The sequence below is a fragment of the Geotrypetes seraphini genome, unplaced genomic scaffold (genome assembly GCF_902459505.1).
Source record: "Geotrypetes seraphini unplaced genomic scaffold, aGeoSer1.1, whole genome shotgun sequence".
Classification (NCBI taxonomy): Eukaryota; Metazoa; Chordata; class Amphibia; order Gymnophiona; family Dermophiidae; genus Geotrypetes; species Geotrypetes seraphini.
In genome coordinates, this window is record NW_022985892.1 from 1 (window position 1) to 26,514 (window position 26,514).

Genomic DNA, 26,514 nt, shown 5'->3' on the forward strand with positions numbered 1-26,514 from the left:
CGTTTCCTCCTTTTCCCCTCATTCAAAAGACTCTAGTCAAGCTGAAGTCCGACCATGCCACCATGATTCTGATCGCTCCTCGGTGGCCCAGACAGCCTTGGTTCTCCCTTCTACTTCAACTCAGCAGCAGGGACCCATTCCTTCTTCCAGTGTTTCATTCACTGCTTACTCAGCATCAGGGATCTCTGCTTCATCCCAATCTGCAGTCTCTCCACCTGACAGCTTGGTTCCTCTCAACGTAACTCCTCACCAGTTTTCCCAGGCGGTGAGGGATGTCTTGGAGGCTTCCAGGAAGCCTGCTACTCGTCAATGCTACTCCCAAAAATGGACTAGATTTTCTTCATGGTGTGTTTCCAATTCTAAGGAGCCTCAGCGAGCCTCCCTATCCTCGGTATTGGACTATCTTCTACACCTGTCTCAGTCTGGTCTCAAGTCGACATCCATACAAGTCCACCTGGGTGCTATTGCGGCTTTCCATCAGCCTCTGCAAGGGAAACCTCTCTCTGCTCATCCTGTGGTTTCCAGATTTATGAAAGGACTTTTTCATGTCAATCCTCCTCTCAAACCTCCTCCAGTGGTTTGGGATCTCAATGTTGTCCTTTCTCGGCTTATGAAACCTCCTTTTGAGCCTCTCAACAAGGCTCCTCTAAAGTTTCTCACTTGGAAAGTGGTTTTTCTAGTGGCACTCACATCTGCTCGCAGGGTCAGTGAGCTTCAGGCCTTGGTGGCGGACTCACCTTTCACAATCTTCCATCATGACAAGGTGGTCCTCCGCACTCATCCAAAATTCCTGCCTAAAGTGGTCTCTGAATTTCATCTCAACCAATCCATTGTACTTCCAGTGTTTTTTCCAAAGCCTCATTCTCATCCTGGAGAATCAGCTCTGCATACTCTGGACTGTAAACGTGCTTTGGCTTTCTACCTGGATCGCACCAAGCCACACAGAACTGCTCCTCAACTGTTCGTCTCCTTTGATCCAAACAAGTTGGGACGACCTGTATCGAAGCGCACCATCTCCAACTGGATGGCAGCTTGTATCTCTTTCTGCTATGCCCAGGCTGGGTTATCCCTTCCCTGTAAGGTCACAGCCCATAAGGTCAGAGCAATGGCAGCCTCTGTAGCCTTCCTCAGATCGACACCAATTGAGGAGATTTGTAAGGCTGCCACTTGGTCCTCGGTTCATACTTTCACCTCTCATTATTGTCTGGATACTTTCTCCAGAAGGGATGGACAGTTTGGCCAAACAGTGTTACAAAATTTATTCTCCTAAGTTGCCAACTCTCCCACCATCCCATTGAGGTTAGCTTGGAGGTCACCCACTAGTGAGAATACCTGCCTGCTTGTCCTGGGATAAAGCAATGTTACTTAACGTAACAGTTGTTATCCAGGGACAGCAGGCAGCTATTCTCACGTCCCACCCACCTCCCCTGGGTTGGCTTCTCTGCTAGCTATCTGAACTGAGGAGACACGCCCGGACCATCGGGCGGGAAGGCACTGGCGCATGCGCGGTGCGGGCATCTCGAAACTTCTGAGTTTCTTCAAGCAAGACATGCTTGTGAGACGTCCGTATCGAGGCTCTGTCGGATGACATCACCCACTAGTGAGAATACCTGCCTGCTTGTCCTGGGATAACCTGAGCAATTCTTCAATGGAAATCAAGCAGAAAAATTAACATCCATGGAAGTGAGCCTTGAAGATGTAGGCAGGCAGATAGAAAAACTAAAAACTGACAAATCCCTGGGTCCGGATGGAATCCATCCAAGGGTTCTGAAGGAATTAAAAGAGGAGATAGCGGAACTACTGCAGCAAATTTGCAATCTACCCCTGAAAACAGGCATGATCCCGGAGGATTGGAAGATAGCCAACGTTACGCCCATCTTTAAAATGGGATCAAGAGGTGACCCGGGAAACTACAGACCGGTGAGTCTGACCTCGGTTCTGGGGAAAATGGCGGAAGCACTGATAAAAGAAAACATCGATGAACATTTTGAAAGAAACAAACTTCTGATAACCAGCCAACATGGTTTCAGCAAGGGGAGATCGTGCCTAATGAACTTATTGCACTTCTTCGAAGGAATTAAACGGATGGACAAAGGAGATCCCATAGACATCATATATCTAGATTTCCAAAAAGTCCCATGAACGCCTACTCCAGAAACTAAAGAACCATGGGGTGGAAGGAGACGTACATAGATGGATCAGAAACTGGTTGGCGGGTAGGAGTGAAGGGCCACTACTCGGACTGGAGGAGGGTCACGAGTGGGGTCCCGCAGGGCTCAGTTCTCGGGCCGCTGCTATTTAATATATTCATAAATGATCTAGAAACAGGGATGAAGTGTGAGATAATAAAATTTGCGGACGACACCAAACTATTTAGTGGAGCTCGGACTAAAGAGGACTGCGAAGAATTGAAAAGGGACTTGAACAAACTAGGGGAATGGGCGATGACATGGCAGATGAAGTTCAATGTGGGAAACAGATGTGGGAAACAGAAACCTGAGGTACAACTATACGATGGGAGGGATGTTATTAAATGAGAGTACCCAAGAAAGGGACTTGGGGGTAATGGTGGACATGACAATGAAGCAGTGCGCAGCGGCCACTAAGAAGGCAAACAGAATGCTAGGCATAATCAAGAAGGGTATTACAACCAGAACGAAAGAAGTTATCCTGCCATTGTATCGGACGATGGTGCGTCCGCATCTGGAGTACTGCGTCCAATATTGGTCGCTGTACCTTAAGAAGGACATGGCGTTACTCAAGAGGGTTCAGAGGAGAGCGATGCGTCTGATAAAGGGGATGGAAAACCTTTCATACGCTGAGAGATTGGAGAAACTGGGTCTCTTTTCCCTGGAGAAGAGGAGACTTAGAGGGGATATGATAGAGATTTACAAGATCATGAAGGGCATAGAGAGAGTAGAGAGGGACAGATTCTTCAAACTTTCGAATAATAAAAGAACAAGAGGGCATTCAGAAAAGTTGAAAGCGGACAGATTCAAAATGAATGCTAGGAAGTTCTTCTTTACCCAACGTGTGGTGGACACCTGGAATGCGCTTCCAGAGAGCATACTAGGGCAGAGTACGGTACTGGGGTTCAAGAAAGGATTGGACAATTTGCTGCTGGAAAAGGGGATAGAGGGGTATAGATAGAGGATTACTGCACAGGTCCTGGACCTGTTGGGCCGTCGCGTGAGCGGACTGCTGGGCACAATGGACCTCAGGTCTGACCCAGCAGAGGCATTGCTTATGTTCTTAAGATCTGAAACAGAATAAACTATCCCCAGGTAGCTAAGAATTGAGGCTCATGGCCACAGGTTCCTTCATACTCTCCCTAGTAAGGCTTACTTCATTGGGTTGGCAGTAATTCACACACATTGCCTGCGGCAAACCCAGAGGCCTCCCCTCTGCTATGGAGAGACTTCCCGGTTAGCAGCAGGCAGTGTGTGGGAATCACTGCTGATACCGTGACCCAATAGCCGTCACAATCTCAGATTCTGCATGGCAAAGGGGAAATGCTGCATGACTGTGCAATTCTGCATTGCGCAGTTGTGCAGAATTCCGCCAGGAGTAAAATGAGAAATTTTAAGTTAGTAGCTGATGACTTGTATCACAGGTTTCCCATGGGTGGCAGCTGTGGATGATATTGCCAGCAAAGTTACTAGATTTCCTCTTTGAAAAAAAGAGGACACTGGCCCCACCCCGCCCCGTTCTAGCCCCACCCCCAAACCTTGTGTCTCCTTCCCTGAGCTTGGAGCCATGTCTAGAGGTCCTCTGCGCATCACGCACATGCGTGTGACACCATCACATCGACATCCGCACATGAGCAGATGCCCTCCAGATGCAGCCCCAATTTTGGGGCTTTCCAAAACCTAGACAAACTGCTTGGTTTTGGAAATACATCCGAGCACCCAGACAGATCTCTATAAAAAGGACACGTCCAGGTTTTCCCGGACATCTGGTAACCCTAATTGCCAGGTGATGGTCATTTTGCAGATTTTCCTTTCTCAAGGGTTGTATCTGTAATAGATGTTGCATGATTACTGGTTCACCCTTTAGACAGCTCTGTAGTGACCAAATGTATACTCTGCTTGTCCTGAATTCAGACCATTTCCCTCCCCGCGCCAATACTCAACAACACATATTGCCTCAGTGTAAAATATTCTCTGCATTAGTGAAAGAGTCCTTGGAACTGGGCACCATTCAAGCAAAACTGGTTAAAGTAGAACCAAACAGAGTGTAACTACACATGTACTTCCAGGATGATCACATGTACATTTTAAGGACAAAAAACATCATACAAGGTGCAAAAGGATTTGATTATGGGACTGTGCCCCAGGTTCTTATATTCTGAATCCATCAGTCCAGTGTGGCTATTACCGGTTAGCAAGAGAGATTTATGAATACCTGCAGATGTAGGACATCTGTAGAAATATTGGCATCCAAGGCTCAAATCTTCAAGTACAAAAACCACAATCACAAATTATTTTTCCTTCCTCAGATGGTTGATTCATGTCACTACAAGATCATATATAGTAGCTTCAGTAACCAGGCCTATAGTCCCCATAGGTTCCTGGGAATGTTACTGTCAGAAGTCAGCCAGGAGACCTAGTCGCTGTCCACACTTAATGATCACACAAAAGTTGGCTGATTGGAAAAAAAGTAGGGGGAATGCAGGGGAAGTGCTTGCTGTTAGGTCTGCTTCTTTTCTATTGATGGTCCCAAGTCTGCTAACTTATGTCTGAGGGGTGGAGTAAAGACTGTGGTGGTGACTGCTATGCGTGTGATCTCGAGAGAAGAGCAGAGGCACAGTGCGCGTCTGCATTAGCCAGTTGTGGTCTCCACTCCCACCTCTGTTAATGGACCCATACCAGCTAGTGTTCTGCAGGCTGCTGGACAAACTGAAGGTGAAAAAGAAGATATATTTCAGAGATAATTTGGTTTGAAAGTTACTTTCATGGCCGTCTTACAAACGTTTCACCATCTAAACACCATCAAGACCATCTAAACACCAAGACGACATAAATAATTGTTTTCATAAATATACATCCTAAAATATGTGTCCATTTGGTCGCTGTTCATTATATTAAACAGACGAACAGTTCAACTGTGTTCCACTGGATGTTTATGCTGGATCTTAAAAATAATAGCCCTTCACATTTCCTTGTAGTTTCTTTTGTTTGTTTACATCTTTTGTTTGTTTACATCAAAAAGAAATGCAAGGATGTGTGAAGGGCTCTTTTTTTGTGATCCAGCATAAACATCCAGTGGAATGCAGTTGAACTGTTCGTCTGTTTAATATAATGAAGAGCGACCAAATGGACAAATATTTTAGGATGTGTATTGATGAAAACAATCATTTATTTCTTGATGATGTTTAGATTATATTATTATTATCATTGAATGTTGTACATTCGTATAGGTGTACAATTGAGGATAGTTTGATACTTTCATGTATAACAAGTGTAAGATTTAAGTGGTTTGATAAAAAGTATTATTAAAAGGTATTATCTGATTGAATTAAAAAAAATTTCTAGAATAGCTTCTTTGATATTGGTGTATGTAAAGAAGTAAATATATTAATTCAAGAAACTATGGCAGAATGTGTGAGGTCAGAACACTGCATGTAATGATGATACCTCTTTATCACAGACAGTTCTACATGAAAAAGAAAAGGAGAAATTAGTTTTACCTGTTGGTTTTCTTTCCTTCAGTACTACCAGACCAGTCCAGAACCTGTGGGTTATGCACGCCAATCAGCAGATGGAGAAAGAGACTGATTTTTGGGTTCATAGACAACGGCGTGAAAGACAAAAGCGTGCGCCGACAATTGAGCGCAGCACGCGCCGCCGCTCCGCTCTAAATTACAGTTTTTAGGGGCTCCGACGAGGGGTTTTGTTGGGGAACCCCCCCAGTTTACTTAATAGACATCGCGCCGGCGTTATGGGGGGTTTGGGGGGTTGTAACCTCCACATTTTACTGTAAACTGAACTTTTTCCCAAAAAACACACCCCCCCACAACGCGGCGCGATGTCTATTAAGTAAAGTGGGGGGGGTTCCCCCCCTTCGGAGCGCTAAAAACAGTAATTTAGAGCGGCGCGTGCTGCGCTCAATTGTCTGGGCGCGCCTTTGTCCCGGCGCGCTTTTGACCTGACACCGATTTTTGAGCTCTGCCCTTTAAGGACACCATGAAGCCTCATGTCTTTAGTATAGTGGTACCTTGGTTTACGAGCTTAATTCATTCCAGAAGCATGCTCGTAATCCAAAGCACTTGTATAGCAAAGCAAATTTCCCCATAGGCAATAAAGGAAACTCAGACAATTTGTTCCACAACCCAAAAGGTTTGCTATGGTGGCCCAGGGGTGGGTATCTGCCTGGGTGATGCCCGGATACCACAGCCCATTCAGCAGGGTGACTTCCTTCAGGTGGCCAGACGCTGGCAACCCTCGGAATCCCCGTACAGATGCCCTCCTGCTTCAGAGCGATGCCTCTGCCATCCGCTAGCTCAGGCTCAGGTCCCATTGCCAGGGTCTCAGCTCCTGAATTAAGCCATCCGCCATCTCGATAAACGATTACATAGGCGTGCATCACATGTAAGCACAATGTCGATGAGTATGGCACAATTTTTGCAACAACATACCACTCCTACCACAATATCAGCACCCCTCCTTCCTTGCAACCTCGGCAGCCACTCCCACAATCAGGATAAAGGAAGAGATCGTGGTCCATATTAATATCCATCTAGATCAGCAAAGATAGGCCGTACCAAAGCAGTGACCATCAAGGGTGGGACCTTCATAAACCTACTTCCAATATCAATGCCCCAAAGGCAGCATCCTGACAAGCAAACACATCAAGCTTGTAATGACAGATAAAAGAATGAACTGAAGACCAAACCGCCATCTTGCAGATATAATGAGGCAATACCAAGGAATGCTCAGCACAGAAAGCTGCCTGATCCCTGGTAGAATGAACCCTTAATAGTGGCGGAACTGTCCTGCTTTGCAGCAAATAAGCAGACCCCACCATCTCCTTAATCCATTGAGCAATAGTAGACTTCGAAGTTGCATCTCTTTTCCAAAACCCCCCTATCAACTCAAACAATCGATCCGTGTGGTGAAACTCACAAATCACAAACAAGTAGTGGAAGATTCTCCAGACATCCAGGCAATAAAGACACTTCTGTTCCTCCGACCCAGAATGATCACCCAGGACCAGAAGGGAAATGGTTTGATTCACATTAAAAAACTGACACTACCTTAGGAAGGAAGGAAGGTACTATCTGAAACGTCCCCTCCTTCTTAAAAAAACTGCAAAAAAGGCTCCCAGCAAGATAGAGCCAGCAATTCTGAAATTCAGCGAGCCAAAGCTAAAGCCACTAAAAAGACCATGTTCAAGCGTACAAGATCTTCCCTTCAGCGTACAATTGGATAAGGGCTCAAAAGGTACCAACACCAGCCCTCTGATAGCACTAGATTAAGGTCCCAAGGCGCAATGGAGGAATAGACTGGAGGACGAATAAGGCACACTCCCTGAAGGGATGCCAAAGACTGACCCTGAAGGAACCCCCAAAAGCACGCCAAAGCTGCCATTTGGACCTATAGAGAAGACAAAGTCAAGCTCTTGTCCAAACCATCCTACAAAAAGTCCAGAATGTTCAGCAGAGAAGTTGTTAGAGGAACAATCTGATCAGCATATCAACTCTCAAAAATACACCACACCAAGACATCCGACAGTCAAGTGAACAATTTCTTAGAACACAAAAGAGTTGTAATAACTTGGCTGGAATATCCCTTTTTACTCAAAAGTACCCTCTCAAGAGCTAAGCCATAAGCAAGAATCGAACTGGACCTTCTATTTGTAACAGCCCCTGAATCAACAGATTTTCCCGTATTGGGAGACAGAGATCTTCCACCAGGAGCCACATGAGATCTCTGTACCATGGTCTGTGCAATCAATCCGGAGTCACCAACCCTACGTCTCTTGATTCTTTGGATGACTCAGCCCACAAGGGGCCATGGAGGGAACACATAGAGTCCCTGCAACAGTCAAGCCTTAATCAATGCATCCAAGCCCCATCGCCTCACCACCCTTCCTCCTTCTGAAAAACCGAGGAACCTGTGTGTTGGATGAGGTCACCATCAAATCCATGACTGGCTACCCCCACCTGTGTATGAGGGCGAAGACTTATGGGCTCAACTGTCATTCACCCAGATCCAAGATTCCTGCTGAGATAATTCACCTGAATTTTGTCTACTCTCGCAACCTGCGCTGAGGACAAGGCTTCGAGATGATATTTTGCCTTAGACATGAGAAGTGTCGCCTCCTGGGCTACTATGGGGCTCTTTGTGCCCCCTTGATGATTCACAAAGGCCTCAGCCCTACCTTGAAGAACACTCTGGTTTCCAAGATATTTCTCAACCAGCACACCTCCTCAGGTAACCAGTGACCCTGTGCCACCCGATTCGAGCAATGGGTTCTCCAGCTGGAGAAAATTGTATCTGTGATGACTATCATCCACTGAGGGGAATCCAGACTCACACCGCCCAACAGATGACTCTCCTGCAACCACCATTATAGACTCCTACTATATCTAAGGACCAAAACATCATTCAGAAACTTCAAGTCACAATTAAAGGCTTACTTTTCCACAATGGCTTTTGAGTCAACATCTTCATAATCTCAATTTTACTTATAAACTGGAGCAATCTTTTTACCTTTTGTCATTTCCCATCCCTTTTTAACCTATAATACTCATATTTATTCATCTTCCCTCATCTCTTTTCCTCTTGTGTTTGTTGGTTTGGTTTTATTTTATTATATGCCTAGTGTTTTAGAAATGTTCCCTCCCTTGTTTTTTTATTGTATACTGCTTAGATTTGACTTTTTGTTAACACAGTGGTACCACAGTACTCAACTACTTTGAAACTCGTCAAATGTGGTACTCATCACATTTTGATGAGAAAATTTTGTCCTGGTACTTGACAGACAATCTAGAACTTGTCAGCTGCCTCGTGACTCATGGAATAAGTTTTTAGTGAAGGTGACAAAGAATGTGTCAGAGCCTGTGGTGCAAGTTGAAAACAAGGCAGAAAAGAGAAAGAACACCTAAAATCCAAGTGCCTGATGTTCTATTGGAGGGGGACTTTCCTTCCAAGCAACTTCCCCTCCATATAACCTCTCTTCCTCACCATCCCATGGACTCTTCTCAATACAGGTAAAGTGAAGTTTTTATTTTATTCAATCTAAGTACAGTACTGTATTTATTAATTTTTAGGTTTATTTTTCATGTAAAATAATGATAAACAACCCTATCTTTTTACATATTGCCTTAAAAATGTGCATTATCTTTGGCTTGGAAGCACATTAAATGTATTTCCATTATTCCTTATGGAAAAAAATTTTCTGGTACTCATCTCGTCTCCTGGAACCAATTAACAATGAATACCGAGCTACTACTGTATATGCAGTAAATTAAATAAACTGAACTGAACTGAGAGGAAGTCTGGCCTCCAACTCTTGCAAATGTAGGGACCGTCTGGAGAGAAGAATGAACTATAGAGGCCTCATGTAGTCCCTGGCCCACTGCACCACCTCTAGAAACACAGCCATGGAACCTAACACTTACAAACAATCCCTGGCCTGAGGATTCTGTGATCACACCATTCTATTGCAAGTTTATTTGCAACATCATCAATAAACATCTTAATTCACTCTGTAATAATTTCACACCTTGATTACTGTAATGCTTTATACCAAGGAATCACGCAAAAGGAAATAAAACACCTCCAAATTATTCAAAATACAGCCATGAAATTGATCTTCAAAGCAAAAAATAATGACCACATGACTGGGCCCCCTACTAATAAATGCTCATTGGTTACCGTTCAGTCACCGAATCACTTATAAAATCATTTTTCTGACATTTAAGACAAAATTATTTCATTCCCTAGGCTTCTTGGATCGAATGATAATCCCCTATAACCCAACAAAAGCATTAAGATCAAACTGTCAAAATCTTCTAGCTGTCCCTTCCCTACGTCATCTTTTATATGACACTACACGTAAAACAATCTTTTCAGTTATGAAACCTACCCTCTGGAACTCATTACCAGCCCCTGTCTGTGAGGAGTCATCTTTAGATAAATTTAAATCCAGCCTGAAAAGTTTTCTATTCAGAGATGCCTTCAATCTATAATCTCTTTCATCTCCCTCCAAGCAGACAGAAGATTACTCCCCTTCCCCATTCTACTTTCCCCTTATTGTTCATCTTTCCTATCAAAAATTGTATTTCTCCCCCAGACACCTCATGTCTAAACTTATTGTGTTTTGTCAATAATTCACTCTGATTCCCCTATAAACTTGGTGACCTCACCTGCAACTGCAATTTCTGGATTCTGGTTAGCAGCAAAAATACCCTGCCTATCTTGGTGTTGAACTGTAATCCCAAATATTCTAGAGTCTGAGATGGCTGGAGCTGACTTTTGGCTAGACTGACTACTCAGCCCAGCGACTGCAGGACTTGCACCACACTCTGTCTATGACCCTTATGCTTTCTTGGTACGCATCACCCAAATGAGCCAGTCGTCCTGATAAAGATGCACCAAAATGCCTTCCTTTCTCAGTCACCGCCGCTACAACCAATGTGAGGCCAAACGATAGCCCACAAAACTGATAATGCCGTCCTAAAACAGCAAAGTGAAGGAATCCCTGATGAGCCTGACAAACAGGAATATGAAGGTAGGCTTCCATCAGATCTAGGGATGGTTAAACCGCCATTATAACTGACTTTACTGTCTCCATGCAGAAGGATGAAACCCAACACACTCGATTTACCCCTTTCAAGTCCAGAATAGGACTTTTTGGGGACCACAAAATAGATGGAATATCATCCCAAACTTCACTCCTCTCAAGAAATCTGGGCCATCGCTCTCAAAGCTATTAGCCTTTGAAGAATCTCCTGGACCACCCTGGCCTTCCAGCGAACCCAACAGGGAAACTCCACAAGGGCAATTTTAAAAATGCTGACCATCGCAGGCTGAATATCTGTAGTGGAGGGAGGGGGGGCAAGGACATTTGTATTTTGTGGGGTCTATTTCTAGAAACCACCAGTGAATAGTTTGCAAGGGGGGGGGTGGGTATTTTAGAGCCAGATGGGAACTCTCGTGGTGGAGTGAAGGGCAGGTTGCCAGTGTAGGGGCATATGCTCAGGTACAGGTGGGGTCTAAGCAGAACTCAGCAGGACCTTCCAAGTGTCCATCAGTTTAAAACCTCAGTATTAGGGGATATATTAGACCAGTGTATCGTAAACTGTGCCACCTGGAATTTCAGATGTGCCACGAGACACCCATAGAAACATAGAGTATGACGGCAGAAAAGGGCCTGTGGCCCAACAAGTCTGCCCACTCAAGAACCCTCCCTCAGCTAATTTGTCTACTCTACAGTCACCTCTCCTATGAGTCCGTCATTTAAGCATGACTCTGTAGCGACCCCACTTGTCTGTCCCAACGTCTCTTGAAGTCGAGCACGCCGCTGGCCTCGACCACTTAGCGTGGAAAGCCATTCCATCGATCAATCACCCTTTCGGTGAAGAAGTATTTCCTGGTGTCCCCATGAAATCTTCCCCCTTTAAGTTTTAGGAGATGCCCTCTTGTCGCCGTGGGACCCTTAAGAAAAAGATATCTTCCTTCATTTCGATCCGGTCCGTGATGTATTTAAATGTTTCAATCATGTCCCCCCTTTCTCTGTGCTCCTCGAGAGAATATAGGTGCAGTCTGGTCAGACGTTCCTCATAAGGGAGATCCCTAAGTCCCGAGGCCATCCTAGTGGCCATTCTCTGGATCGACTCCAGTCTCTTCACATCTTTCCGATAATGCGGCATCCAGAACTCCAGGTGAGGTCTCACCATGGATCTGTACAATGGCAATATGACTTCAGGCTTTCGGCTGATAAAGCTCCTTCTGATGCAACCCAACATCAGAGGCGCCAGCACCAGCTAACTGCCTACAGGAAGTGCCTTTCGCGGTGAGAGGCAGTCAGCCGGCGCCAGTGCCTCTCCTTCTCTCCGTTCGTCTTCCCTTTGAGCAAGGGACATCGACGCCTCTTTGAAAGCTTAGGTTTGAAAATAATAACACATGCAAAATGACACCAGCGCAAGGTTTTCAAAATTATAATTAAGATTTATTGAATTATTGTTTCTATTTATCCATTATGATATCAAAAGAATCAAGCATAATTGCTTAACAGTTGCGCTAATGGGAGATCATTATAGTTGCCAAATGCTGGCCTTCTCATAACGAGCTCGTCTTACTATCTCATTTCATTCTATTATATACTTTTGGCTTATTGTGACATCATCAGGTTGACAACCAATAAAATAACATGGGTGGTCTTAAAAGTTTAGACAAGGAAAAATTCCTCCACGTTTCAAAGTTAGACAAAGTTTTAGAAAATTACTTTTGATTTCTGAATTAACATTATAACATATTCAAGAGAATCTACAATTATTAACAGGGTGCTGAAAAGTTCTCAAACTCTTCCTAAATTGACAGGTTCAGATTACATAGCCTTAGCCTGGAGGAGGAGGGGCTGGTCTCCCCCTCTCCTCCTAAGCTGACAGTCTCACACAAAAAGAGCAGGAGTCTCTGACTTAATTACTCCCAGATGTTGTTTTAGGATTTATTTAGGTTGCAAAGATATATAAATATGTTTTTTCAAACCCTATGCTTTTGTTCAACACAGTCACACAAATCACTCCAGTCATATTTGTTCATTCACTCTTTGCTTGGCCAAGCCTCCATTCAATAAATCATAATTTTCATTCAAAACTATATCTAATTCAGTTTGGGACACGTTATCTTTCTTTACCAGGCTAAAGCAAGCACATGTGGTATTAATTAACACCACGATGCTGGGAACAAAGACCTGGAAACGCAAAATGGATTCCGTCCTCTGGTTTCCTTTATGATCTGGCACAACAGCAAAGTACATAAAAAAACACCATTCTTTCTCTTATATTAATCTATAGTGTGTTTTTCTGGCCTTGGCTTCATATTTAGATTATTATTCACCCTTTTTTGTACGCTTCTATTTGGGCGTAGTCCTTAACTAACACATGTATTTGTATCTAACTAGAATTACCCAGAATCATACGAAAAACAGGCGCCTTTGTAGAAAAACTCCACAAAAATACTGCACTTATGTTCTGACATCCATTCCATTACCGTCCCATAAACATCACCCCCTGCTGGCCACGAGCCACTACTCCTCACCTTCCAGCACTTGTGGCTCAGGGCCAGTCTGGAGGGCCTATGTGCATGCACATACATCGACGCAATGACATCATGTGTGTGCGTGATGTCATCGCATTGACATCCATGCACTTCCGGTTGCCTCGAACCGTGGCCACTATGTTTAGTGTGCCGCAGCTTGACAAAGTTTGCGAGACACTGTTAGAGACATCCACAGACAGTAATTATATGTATCTGATGGCCAATCTCTGTTTTCCTACCTGCTGTGTTCCCCTCTGCTGTACTCTGCACATGACGATGACATCCAGGAAGCTGATAATTCATCTTCTAATTGATGCGGGTTATCAAAGAAATAGGTCCTTGAGCCAAAGACTGGGCCATTTATAATCCTGCTGGAACTCTGCATGGAAAGAAAACCAGCTAAATAGACACTGATCAACACAGCCGTGCACAATTTCATAAAAAACAAACTGATAAGTATTTTTAAAAAAAATGGAAAGAAAAGATCACAAAGGATGTTTCAAAGGCTCCGTATGCCAACTTCCCCAGAGGTTGAAGCCTAGTAAGAAATTTTATTACTGAATATAAAAACATATATTTTTGCAAAAATAATGAATTCTGGCCAGGACTATCCTTAGTGGAAGACGAGGGCACAAACCATATTATAAATCTGGGGGGGACTCCATGCTCCCATCATAACCCATCTCTAGAGTCAGAGTTCCCTCCCACCCTATGACCACTGACATAATCTTCCTCTCTTCTGCTGGCAGGAAGTTTACTGGCTACCATCTGATAGCAGACTGTGAAGCGAGATGAAAGCTGGCAGAGGAGACAGCAGCAAATATAAAATGCTGCTTGCTCTTCTGCTGGCTGTGGGTAGGAAGGATATCATACAAGAGGAAGAAAAAGAAAGATGCTGAAATTGGGTTGGGGAGGATATATATAGAGAAAAACATTGGGTTATGGAGAGAGAACAAAGGTATTAATGTGTACACGGTTGGGAGAGGAAAAGGGCAAAATGACTTAGTGGGAGAAGATGAGAGAGTGTAAAGCACCAGTGGAGGAAGATGGAGAGAGGAGGGTACCAATGCTGGAAGAGGGACATAAGGGCAAAAAAGAGAAAAAGAAAAGCACCAGGATTCCCTTCGACTGCAAACCACCAAACAACTTCCACTTCATACCAAGCCACTGGAATCAACTACCCCCACAGATCAGATCCCTTGAAGGACTCCTCAACTTTAGGAAAGCAATAAAAGCAAAGCTCTTCACCAAACTCCCACAACCGATGGATTACAAAGAAATATATATTGGTACTAGACCATTGGTATGTATCGCGTTAGGATAAAAAGTTATATTGAAAAATTTTGCACTGTAACTATGATTTTCTTACTTAATAGGGAGATAAAACTTAGTATTCTGTGACAAGAATTACTCTATAATATTATGCTCACAGCTATAATCTATTGTTAATAATATTATTTTCCTTGTATTATTTTAAACAATATTGTGAAGTGATCAGACCAAGTAACCCAAAATATAGTGAAGTCACTACAATGAGGTTAACAAGGGGACCATCATCGCCTTCACCTGTCCCCTGCCCTCTCTAGATGACCACAAACATTTTCAGATCGATTTAATGTACTTATCTGAATTCAGATAAGTACATTAAATCGATCTGAAAATGTTTGTGGTCATCTAGAGAGGGCAGGGGACAGGTGAAGGCGATGATGGTCCCCTTGTTAACCTCATTGTAGTGACTTCACTATATTTTGGGTTACTTGGTCTGAGCACTTCACAATATTGTTTAAAATAATACAAGGAAAACAATATTATTAACAATAGATTATAGCTATGAGCATAATATAGAGCACTGTAACTATGACAAATTTAACCTATAAATGTACATTATGTATATTGGAATTAGATCCCTAGTATATGTTGAGTTAGGATAAAAACTTTTTTTTTTTTTAATTTCTTTATTCATTTTTAAACTTACATCAAGTGTACAGTAAATATCAACCAAATATAATACAACATCACTTGAAAAATTTTCAATATCATACACCAAGAAGATTTAACTGCTTTCTTGGTATGCAAATCTCTCTCTCATGCATATTCATTGTGGATATCCTGAAAACCTGGCCTGCCAGTAGATCTCAAGGACTGGACTTGGGTAGCCCTGGTTTAAAGCATTTAGTCAGTTGATTGGGCTTGAAAAGAAAAAATTACATCTTATATGCTAATTTTCTTTCCTTGAATCTTTCCAGACCAGTCCAGATGACTGGGGTATGCATTCTGCCAGCAGACGGAGAGTGTGAACTACTGGTTCTATGACATCACCCCATTAGGGTCCTATGTAGCCCTGAACCAGCCAGTATTTTTTATTGACAAAGCAAGATAAAAGAACAGACTTCCAAAAACCTCAAAGACAAGAGAATGTTACATTTTTACACATGGTTTTCAACTTGCAGTACCTATAAAGAAACAATGTACAGAGACAGGGATATTTGGACATTGTCTTCAGGAAATGGCAGATTAGTTATCCAAAAATATCCTCATGTCAAACAGTGCTGAAGGTATGGCCAGCTGGTTTTACTAATGGATTAATCCAGATGCTGGCAGAGTATGTCCCCTGAATTCCAGCTAAGGAGATTAGAAATCTGGGGGATGATTTGGGATCCCTCTTTTTCTCTGGAATCCCATATACAGGTTTTTTTTTTGTTTCTGTTTGTATTTCCATAAAATTCTTTAATAAAGAAGGTTTGAACTTAAAAAAAAAGAAGGTAGTTGTCTTTCTCATGCTGTTACTACTAGATTACTACTTCTCAAAATCCAATGCAGTATTTTTTTAAACTCCATATAAAAAAAAAAACAAACTGTATAAAAATATATGGGAACAATTATGCCCCCATACTGTTATGATGTGCTCAGTGCTCCAACATAGAAATCATGAGTAAATAAGACTAGTATGAAGAGGAACCATCACAACACCAGCAGAGTTCCTTCAATAGTGGCACTGTCTACAAAAACCACTATGTTTATATCCACTATATTCCATGTAATGCTACAATGTTGCAAGTGCTGGTTACTATTCACATTATGTTCATTGGAGAATGATGTTATTTTTCTTCAGTTTTTAGAAAGACACTTTATGGGGATTTGGTTTTGATATTTGTAACTATTTTTGGATTTTTTTGTGACACAATTGGACATGAGGAATTATTCATGAGTTGTGAGTGTTATTTTATAACAAGAAAGCATTGTGGATTAATAAGGGGAAGAGCGTCATTACTACCGAAGTTATTCCTTCAACAGAAGATAAGTACTGTATTACTTTTGTCCCTATAATTTAGAATGTACTGTGAATAGCAACCAGCACTTGCAACATTGTAGCATTACTTGCAATATAGCATTTCTTAGAATATAGTGGATATACACATAGAGGCTTTTGTAGACCAGCGTCCTTCAACCGCTGGTCCATGGACCAGTGCCGGTCCGCAGAAATTTCCTGCCAATCCACAGGGCCGGCACGTGCATTGGGCCCGAGACAGTGTTCTTCAACCACCGGTCTGCGGTGCGATCGATGCTAGCTTCCTTCTTCCTTACTGCTGCAGTGCACAAAGCCGTGGGCAGTGGGTCCTGCACCTGAACTGGAAGCCTTCTCTGACATCAAAACGTCAGAGGGAAGGCTTCCAGATGAGGTGCGGGATGCGCGAGGAGCTGCTGCCCGTGGCTTTGTGCACTTTGGCAGTAAGGAAGAGGGGAGCTGGCCCAAAGATAACACCGGGGCCGGCATGAAACGGCCAGGAAGGAGCTGGCCAGAAGGTAAGGCACAGCATGGAGCATACACAGCATGAGGGGCATAATAAAAAAAAAGTCTAAGTCCCCTTTTGGCCTAAGGCCCTAAACGCTGAAAGTAGCAGCAGGGAAAATGCCCATTCTCAAAAAAAAAAAAAAAAAAAAAAACCACATCCAAAATGAGGTGTGGTTTTTTTTTTTTTTAGAATGGCCTACCTCTAGGTTCAGCAGTTTAATCTCCCAGACAACCACTACATCTAACCTTAGAACACATTATCAACACAAAAATTGCCCAAGTCCCAAACGCTCAAAACAAGACCTTTTAGGCGAAGGAGGGGCCAGTCCTTCACCTAAAAGCTGGATTCTATAACCGGCTTCTGTCAAAAAAACCACCGGTAACAGAATCCACACCCCTCCTCCCCCGCAACGATCGCGGCAGAAAAGATGCCCAATCTCTCCTGCCGCAATCGCGATCCACCCCTGAACCCCACCAATACCGGCAGGAAGAAGCCCAACCCCTCCTGCCGAGGTGCGAGCCCCCGAACCCCTCTACTCCCTCAAATACCATCAGCAGGGAGCCCAACCCATCCTGCCGAGGCGCAAACCACTGACCCCCCCCCCAATCCCTTAAATATGGACAGGAGGGAGCCCAACCCCTCCTGCCGAGGCGCACCCCTCCCCCACGACCCCCCATCCCGACAATATGGGCAGGAGGGATCCCAAACCCTCCTGCCCCTGGTGCACTCCCCTCCCCCCCCCCCCGCCCGGCATCTCACAGCACACCCTGAATCTCGCCACAGTACACAGTTTATGATACAAGGATCTATAGCATAGCACTTAGTGCTAATTTTTATCGGTGGGCACCATATACTGAATAGAGTCCATAGTGTGCACATTGTTTAGATTAAATCATTTATAAAAGTGGTTTAATGAAAGAAAAAGAGAGAAAGAAAAGCATCAGTTGTAGGAGTAAAAAGGGATCAAAGTAAAAGTGAGGGAGAGATTAGAGAGGCATAAGTGGAAAAGAGGATGAGAAGATGTACAGTATATTTAGGGGGAACAGAAAAGAGAGAAAAGCATGTATATAACATATACATTAAGGGTACTTCACGGTTCATAGACAATGGCGCGAAAGACAAAGGCGCGTGCCGACAACTGAGCGAAAGACGGAGGCGCGCGCCAAAGAAAATTACAGTTTTTAGGGGCTCCGTTTTGTTGGGGAACCCCCCCACTTTACTTAATAGACATCGCGCCGGCGTTATGGGGGGTTTGGGGGGTTGTAACCCTCCACATTTTACTGTAAACTTAACTTTTTCCCTAAAAACAGGGAAAAAGTGAAGTTTTCATTAAAATGTGGGGGGTTATAACCCCCCAAACCCCCCACAACGCCCCCACAACGCGGCACGATGTCTATTAAGTAAAGTGGGGGGGTTCCCCCCCACGCCCCCCCCCGTTGGAGCCCTACAAACAGTAATTTTGAGCGGCGCGCACCTCCGCGCTGCGCTCAATTGTCTGGGCGCGCCTTTGTCCCAGCGCGCTTTTGACCTGACACCGTACTTCACACCTCTTTCAAGTCAGGTAAAATAACAGATGTTGGATAAGAGTAGTTGCATGATACACCCATGATATACCCATTTAATATGCTTGGTTATAGCAGTGCAAATGTAGGGCTAAGTACATATCTGGCTCACCAAGTCCTGTGCAGGCTGACGAACACGGAAGAATCCCACCAGCAGGGCAGTAGGTAGCAGCTCCCAGATAAAGAGGATGAGACCAAATACCAGGTAGCCCTTGTCACCCAAGTCAGTAATGAGATCAGCCTGTGAAAAGAGCCAGAGAACTGCTTTTCCAGTTAAAAAATGAAGCAAGGAGCTACAGATTTCTTCCAAGCTAGCATTTATCATAGGGGTATCTGCCCCTCACTAGTATCACAACACAATTTATGTTAAAAAAAAAAATCTGGCCTTTTCCCTTAACTGGCCATATAATCATTAGTTGTAACATCTGAAACTATACAAGTAAACCTGTAAATTCCCATCCCACAGTAGAGTAACAGAAGAGCAGAACCGATAAAGCAGTGATCAGACACCACTTTGAGGCATTCTACTTTGGAAATCCAAAAAGAGGAATACAGGACACTGCCTTTCACAAACAGCCTGGGCAGTACATACCTGGTCTGAAACATTGTACCAGTCATAGCCAAAAGCATCCATCCTGGTGTGTGGAGTCAGTGCCAACGCAACCAGATTATAGCAAGCTCTGCTGGCAGACAGTAGGATTACTGCACCTCCTACCATGGTGGTTTGGCACATTGTTGTACCCTGTACAGTAAGAGACAGAAACAGAGAACATGATTGCAGGTTAGAGATGGAAGACTCATCTTTTCTACCCAGGTTAGGTCTGGTTAATTTCTGTCTTCCTTTTATTTCTTCAGAATTTGGAATCTTCAGTACCTTTCCAAACTTTCTTCAATACTCTGCCTCCATGGCCTTCTTTGGAAGGCTGTTCCATGAACTCAGCATCTTTTCTGTGAAGAAATATTTTCTGTTTTGCCTAAACCCTTACAGCCCTCTACAATCTTTCTTTTACTATGAAAAGGACTTTTCCTGCATTATGTAATATGTACCTCATAAGTGTTTCTTATTCCAAGTAATAAATGTCCGTTGTAATATATGATTCAACCACTCTTAATAGCTATAAGTTTCATCATTTTACTGAAACTTCAGACCTCAGAAACACCACTCATCACTCAAATATTTATCATAGCGATAAGCTTGACATTTTGTCTCCTCATTGGCCCACTATTTTTTCCTAATCGGATTTCATTATTTAAAGTTCAGTTTTTAAAGTGCAATAGTTTCAAAGGGCTTAAAAAAATGCCTTTAAGTGCTATTAGTCAAATACTTTTACATATGTACTAGAAGCTTATAACTTATCTCAGTTTTTATGATCGGGGAAACTCGGATCCGACATGTTTTGCCTACTCAAGATTTATCAAGGATCGTTTCCCTAGAAAAGTAAATACCATTTTTCCATTATCTAATATAATAAAATGGTAGGACGCGCATGCGCACTAAAAAAAACGTGTTCCCTGATCCGTCGTGTTTTTTTTAGTGCGCATGCGCGGGTTTACGTCACCAAACTCGGCAACTTGGATAACAATCGCGCTTATGCTCAAGCCGCCGCCACGAATCCTCTCTCGAACCGCACCAGGATCGAGAGAGGAGCTGTGGCGGGGGCTTGAGCATAAGCGCCATTGTTGTCCCCCTACCTAGCTGCGAGGCTGCGGCGGCCTTCCTCACGGTTTCACGGTGCTTGGTCCGCCAAACAATTCCTGCCGTTGACCAAATTTGCCCCACCTTTCCTTCCCTCCCTCCATCAGGTGCAGTGCAGCTCCACCAATGTTAAAAGCAGCTGCTTTGAAATTGGAGCCCTGCCGCCACCGTAACACGTTCCCTCTGCCGCGGTCCCATATGTCAGAGAAGGGGCGGGACCAAGGCAGAGGGGAAAGTGCTACGGCAGTGGCAGGGCTCCGATTTCGACGCGGCTGCTTTTAACATTGGTGGAGCTGCACTGCACCTGATGGAGGGAGGGAAGGAAAGGTGGTTGTGCGCTGTTGAGCCCCTCTGCACGGGCCCAAACCAAAAAAGGAGCCAGGACTCTTCCCAACCCGGCGCCACCAGACCCGACAAAACGGCCCTACACTCACAGACCCGCGAGCAGGGTTGCCATGGAAACCTAACCGGAATTACATGCAGTCGCGCAAGGGTCAGTGAGAGGGGATCAGGAGCTAAAGAGAGATTGAAAAAAACAAACAAACAACAGTGCACAAGTAGAGAGAGACACACAGACAGTCACAGAAGGACAGGGGGCTAAAGACACAGATTGAAAAAATAACAAAACACAGAGTACAAGGAGAGAGAGACACAGGAAAAAAATGACAAACAGACATACAGCAGCCAAGGAGACAGACATACTTACATACAGCGTCCAAGTAGACAGACAGAGAGACAGCAAAAAAAATACAAACAGCCAAGGAGACAAACAGAAAAAAATAAAAATTACAATGCCCAAGGATAAATTCAGGAAAAAAAACCTTCCAGACATACAGTGGCCAAGGAGTTAGACTGAAAAAAAGGCATACAGACATACAGCAGCCAATGAGACAGACAGACTGACAGCAACCAAGTAGACAATCAGCAAAAAAACACAGACAAACGCACAAAGCAAAAAATTAGAAACATACAGCGGCCAAGGAGACAGGCATGCAACAAATAGGAAAAATAAAAAAACTTTTAATAAATCAACCATACATGAAGAAGGAATAAAAAAAAAAAAAAAAAAGGGAAAAGACGCCTACAGGGAAACACAGGATCAAGAGCATACAGAGAAAACAGAAGTTTGCAGGAATCAGGAACATATAGAGAAAGGAGAGCAGAGACCCCTGCAAGAAGAGAAAAATAGCAAAGAGACTGGGGATGAGAAAGAGAGCAGAGATGCTTGCAGGGAGAAAAAGCTAAGCAGTAATGTTACAGCTTGAGAGTGCAGACTGAGGAAGAAAGCAGAGACAGCGCTACACAGGGAAATGGAGGGAGGAAAGAGACAGAAAGAAAAATACAGACAGACATAAATTCTAGCACCCATTAATGTAACGGGCTTAACGACTAGTAAATACAATAAAAAGGAAGGGGTGGGGGGAGGGATTTTATAATTTTATTAAATATTTAAACCAATAATAAAGAATATTGTATATGAGCTTTGTGAATGCATAGATTATGGTTGGGTTGGGAGGGATTGGGTTAAAACTTTAATGTCTTAATGTTGAATATGATAGAGTTTCAAGTGTTATATTCAATTTTAACTGTTATTTATTGTTACACTTGTTGTAAGATGTAAAATGAATAAATATATTTTTTTTTAAAAAGAAAAGTAAAAAACATATTAGATTAAATATTTAAATATGTATATATATATATGTTAAAATTTTTATCCTAGCACTCACTACAATCACTCCGTCGTCACCCAACCATTCATTTACAATGTGTCAAGATGGCGGTGATGGCTTTTCCGTCTGCCTCTTTATAGTCCTTTCAAATCAGCTGACCCGTGATGTTATCATTACCAGACATCCAAATAAAAATAGAGAAGCCCATTCTAAAGCTAAATTCAAACCCCCGGGCACTACAGAATTGAATTTATAAATCCATTTTTGCTCAAGATAATTTAAAACCCTTTCATCCCCCCTCCCTTCAATTTGATCTATAATATGCCAACGTAAGTCCCCCAATGTAGGATTCTTACTTATCCAATGTTGGACTAACAGAGCCAGTAAAGACTCCGTAGTGATCTGAGACTTATGCTCTGTCAGCCTAAGTTTCATGGGTCTACTTGTCCGTCCAATATATATTAAACCATAGGGGCAAGCAATAGCGTAGATAACATTTTTGCTATTACAATCTGTGCATTTGTTAGAAAAGAGAGGTAAATCTCTATCTGGGACTTTCCATGATTCACCCTCTATAGTGAGAGAGCACCATTAGCATCTATAACATAGGTTTGTCTACTTACCCCAAATTTTTGAAAGTCAAACATTTGGCCTATCGTTCTCCCTCTAGTATAAGCTATTCTATGGAAACTTCCCAAACTCTGGTGAAGTTGTAAAACTGGCCAGTGGGTTCGCATTATTTGAATCAAGTGTTCAGTCGCTCTAGAGAACGGTAGCACACATGTCAATTGTTCAAAATCTTGGTCTGAACTACGTGTTTGTGTCAACATCAGTTCCCATTGTGCAAAACAGGCCCTTAAAAATGCCTTTCTCACCACACTTTTAGGGTACCTCCTCTCTAAGAATCTTCTCTCCAGAGAAAATGATTGGATCACAAACTCTTCTTCCATTGAACAAATGCGACGAAGATGTAAAAATTGTCCAATTGGGAGATTATATCTCCATTTATAAGGGTGGAAACTTCCATAATGTAGCAAAGTATTTCGTGTAACTTATTTCGTAAATAATGTGATCGAAAAACCAGCGGACATTTTCTGTATCCAAATATCCACAAATTCAATATACCGTTGATGACACTTCATAGTAAACTGCAAATGAGGGTCAAGTCCATTCATCCATTTTATCAACAAATCCAACTCCTCCCTTGTACCTCTCCATAAAAAGAAAATGTCATCCAAAAATCTAACCCAAAACTCTATTTTTTAAAATTGGATAGCGGGGTAAATAAATTGTTCTTCAAACTTATTCACATAACATAAGAATAGCTTTACTGGGTCAGACCAATGGTCCATCAAGTCCAGTAGCCCTTTCTCACGGGGCCAATCCAGGTCACTAGTACCTGACCAAAACCCAAGGTGTAGCAATATTCCGTTATACCAATACAGGGTAAGCAGTGGCTTCCCCCATGTCTTTCTCAATAACAGACTATGGACTTTTCCTCCAGGAACTTGTCCAAACCTTTCTTAAAATCAGCTACCCTATCCACTCTTACCACATCCTCTGGCAACACATTCCAGAGCTTAACTATTCTCTGAGTGAAAAAATTTTTCCTCCTATTGGTTTTAAGAGCACTTCCCTGCTGTAACTTCTTCGAGTGTCCCCTAGTCTTTGTAAGGTTGAGGGAGCCCCCATTGCTACTCCTTGGATTTGCTGATACCATACCCCTTGATATTCAAAATAATTTTCCTGAATCACCCATTGCGCTAACTGAATCAAAAATTCTGTAGGAACCCTCTAGGGGTCAGATCTAATATGTTTTTTACTTTTCTAGGGATACGATCCTTGATAAAGCGTTGAGTACACGAAACATGTCGGATCCGAGTTTCCCCGATCATAAAAACTGACATAAGTTATAAGCTTCTAGTACATATTTAAAAGTATTTGACTAATAGCACTTTAAGGCATTTTTTAAGCCCTTTGAAACTATCGCACTTTAAAAACTGCATTTTAAATAATGAAATCGAATTAGGATAAAATAGTGGGCCAGTGAGGAGACAACATGTCAAGCTTATCACTATAATAAATATTTGAGCGATGAGTGGTGTTTCTGAGGTCCAAAGTTTCAGTAAAATTATGAAACTTATACCTATTAAGAGTGGTTGAATCATATATTACAATGGATATTTATTACTTGGAATAAGAAACATTTATGAGCTCTATGCGATTAATATTGAAGAAATAACCATCTTACTGGGACTCTTTATGTAATATGTATACATCTATCATATCCCTATGTTTCTCCACTTCTCCAGAGTAGGCATATTAAAAAAAACCAACAACCAATAGATCAGACAAGCCCCTTATAAATTTTCTGAACAGCATGTCACCTTTGCCATCAGATCTGAGACTCAGCCCCTCACTGAAGTGTTTTTCTGCTTAGATATCAGATCTACCTAGCTGTTTCCTGCCTCTTCCAAGACTTTCCTAGCTTGCAGGAGCTTTGCAATATCTCCTCCACAAGAATATCTTGTTGAGGTCTCTATAGGTTCCCTCCTCTCCCACCAGCCTTAATCAGCGCAGCCTTGCAAAGGACACCTTCTCCAGAATGTTCTTCCATCAAACTTGTAATGTCAGGTAAAAATCAGGATGACATTTACTCTATTGTCAGAGAGCTCCTCTGACCTCTCTCTTTCTCCTATGCAAACTGTCCCACTTTCTTATTCCATAACCCTTCTTTCTTTTACTCAAGGCTCCATTATTCTGAACTCCCTAACAGCAAAGATACTAGTTTCACCAAGCCCTCAGCAGAGTGGCCAGCTCACTCTTTGCCTGTTCCCCACCACTGAAATACCTTGGATTCCAGGTAAATACTGGTAGATGGGGCCATCTTTGCAACCATGTAGAGGGAGCAGGCCAACGAGATGGCACACAGGACAAAGAGGGTGTCATTGATGAGGACTCGCACCAGGACGATGGTCCATGTCTCAGAGTCATGAATCTTCACAAGAAATGCACAAATCATGTTCACCGATAAGAAAATGAGACTGGCTAAGAGGCAGGCAGCACGCACAACGAATCTGCAGGGTTCAAACAAGAGAAAACTACAGTGATGAATATCTTATGCAGACCAATGAGAAAGAAGTGGTAAATAAAAGCCTTCTCAAATGGACTCCTAAATCATGTTTTCCATCAAAAAAATACAAGGCTATAACTCTGCTGACTGCATTGATCAAAATGACGTGTATAAGATACCAGTATTAGGGCTCAAACTCATTTGTAAAACCCTGTCTACACACATTTTGCTAAATTATTTCCTGTGCTAGATAAGGTATAGTTTAATCTATCTTTACACTCCCAAACATAGCCAGGTCATTTTCTAAGAATCATTAATACATTTGGATTTTAGATTTCATTACTCACTTTCAAGATCCAAGCTCAGGGTGAGTTTCACCTAGGAACAGGAGGGATTTCCTGTCTCCTGGACTTATAATCTAAGGAACAGATTGTAGTTGAGCTGTTTCTGATATGGCTAGCCATTCAGGGGGGATTCTCTTATTGGCACCTTCATTGATCAGCGCCTCTGGAAATGGTGCCGGTTGCATGTCAATCATGTGATGGCACCAGTAAGAGAATCATGGCTGATGTCAAAAATAGGCAAAAGAAAGAGAGAAGAAACTTGCCTCAATATATGACAAACAAATAGGCGCCAGAAATGTAGGCCAGGGTTTTACTGGCCTACATTTCCAGCGCCTACCTGTCCTGTGAATTGCAGCTACAGAGGCATGTTCCGATGCCTAAGGCCAATTCCGGTGTTGGCCACATCTACTGTGGCCTTAGGCACTGGAAGGCACCTCCAAAGCTGCAATTCCAACACCTCTGTGGCCAGCGAAGGTAAGCTGACGCATTTTCTCTCTTAATTTCCTTTTAAGTAGGCTTTTAGAGCCATGGGACTCTTAAGTTAGGCAGCAGTAGGGTGCCTATAGCTGCCTAACTTTGAGCATCCCATCAAGAATCCAGCCCTGAATGCTGCTTAATTATTTAGAATATAATGGGATGGGACTGTGTGTAAGACCATACCTGAATCCAAGGCAATTGCCACCAAAAACACCATGTTGATGGTAAGGTCCATCAGAGAAACTTGCTCCAGAGGATCGAGGGTGCTCCATGGCGGAAAAGGATGTCACACTGGAGGACGGAGGCCCAAGGCACCCTTCAAAAACCTGGCCACATCTGGATGTGAAGCTACTCTAATTAATCCTAGGCCCAAAACACAAGAGCCCCACAATCTGAATTTTCAGGGAGTCAACCGCTAGGTCTTTTTCCAGACCTTCCTGAACAGAGGTGAGCACCACAGAGATCGGTATTGAGCTCAGGGCCTCACTCCATTGAGCACACCAAGCTTGAAAGCACTACTAGGCTTTCGCATATGCTACTATAGTTGCCTTTTCCTTACATCTTAGAAGGGTAGAGACCACTCCATCTGAACAGTGTTTACGCGCTAGCACTGCACACTCAAGAGCTATG

At 43.0% G+C, this 26,514-nt stretch overlaps 1 protein-coding gene across 1 annotated transcript; it reads right to left on the minus strand.

Moving 5' to 3' along the window:
* Positions 1-4,230: 4,230 nt before the first annotated feature.
* On the minus strand, positions 4,231-25,613 carry LOC117352489 (integral membrane protein GPR137-like). The gene is made up of 5 exons (XM_033928951.1): positions 24,842-25,613; positions 19,217-19,366; positions 18,737-18,865; positions 13,508-13,647; positions 4,231-4,898 (listed from the first exon to the last, which is right to left on the minus strand). Exons 1-5 carry the CDS (start codon positions 25,010-25,012, stop codon positions 4,733-4,735), a joined length of 756 nt encoding a protein of 251 aa, XP_033784842.1. The 5' UTR covers positions 25,013-25,613; the 3' UTR covers positions 4,231-4,732.
* Positions 25,614-26,514: the final 901 nt, after the last annotated feature.

Coding starts and splice junctions, on each gene's coding strand:
- LOC117352489 (XM_033928951.1), bottom strand. CDS start 25,012: ATGATTTGTGCATTTCTTGTGAAGATTCATGACTCTGAGACATGGACC. Junction 19,367..24,841: donor GTATTTACCTGGAATCCAAG/GTATTTCAGTGG, acceptor CTTACTGTACAG/GGTACAACAATGTGCCAAAC. Junction 18,866..19,216: donor GGTACAATGTTTCAGACCAG/GTATGTACTGCC, acceptor CTCTTTTCACAG/GCTGATCTCATTACTGACTT.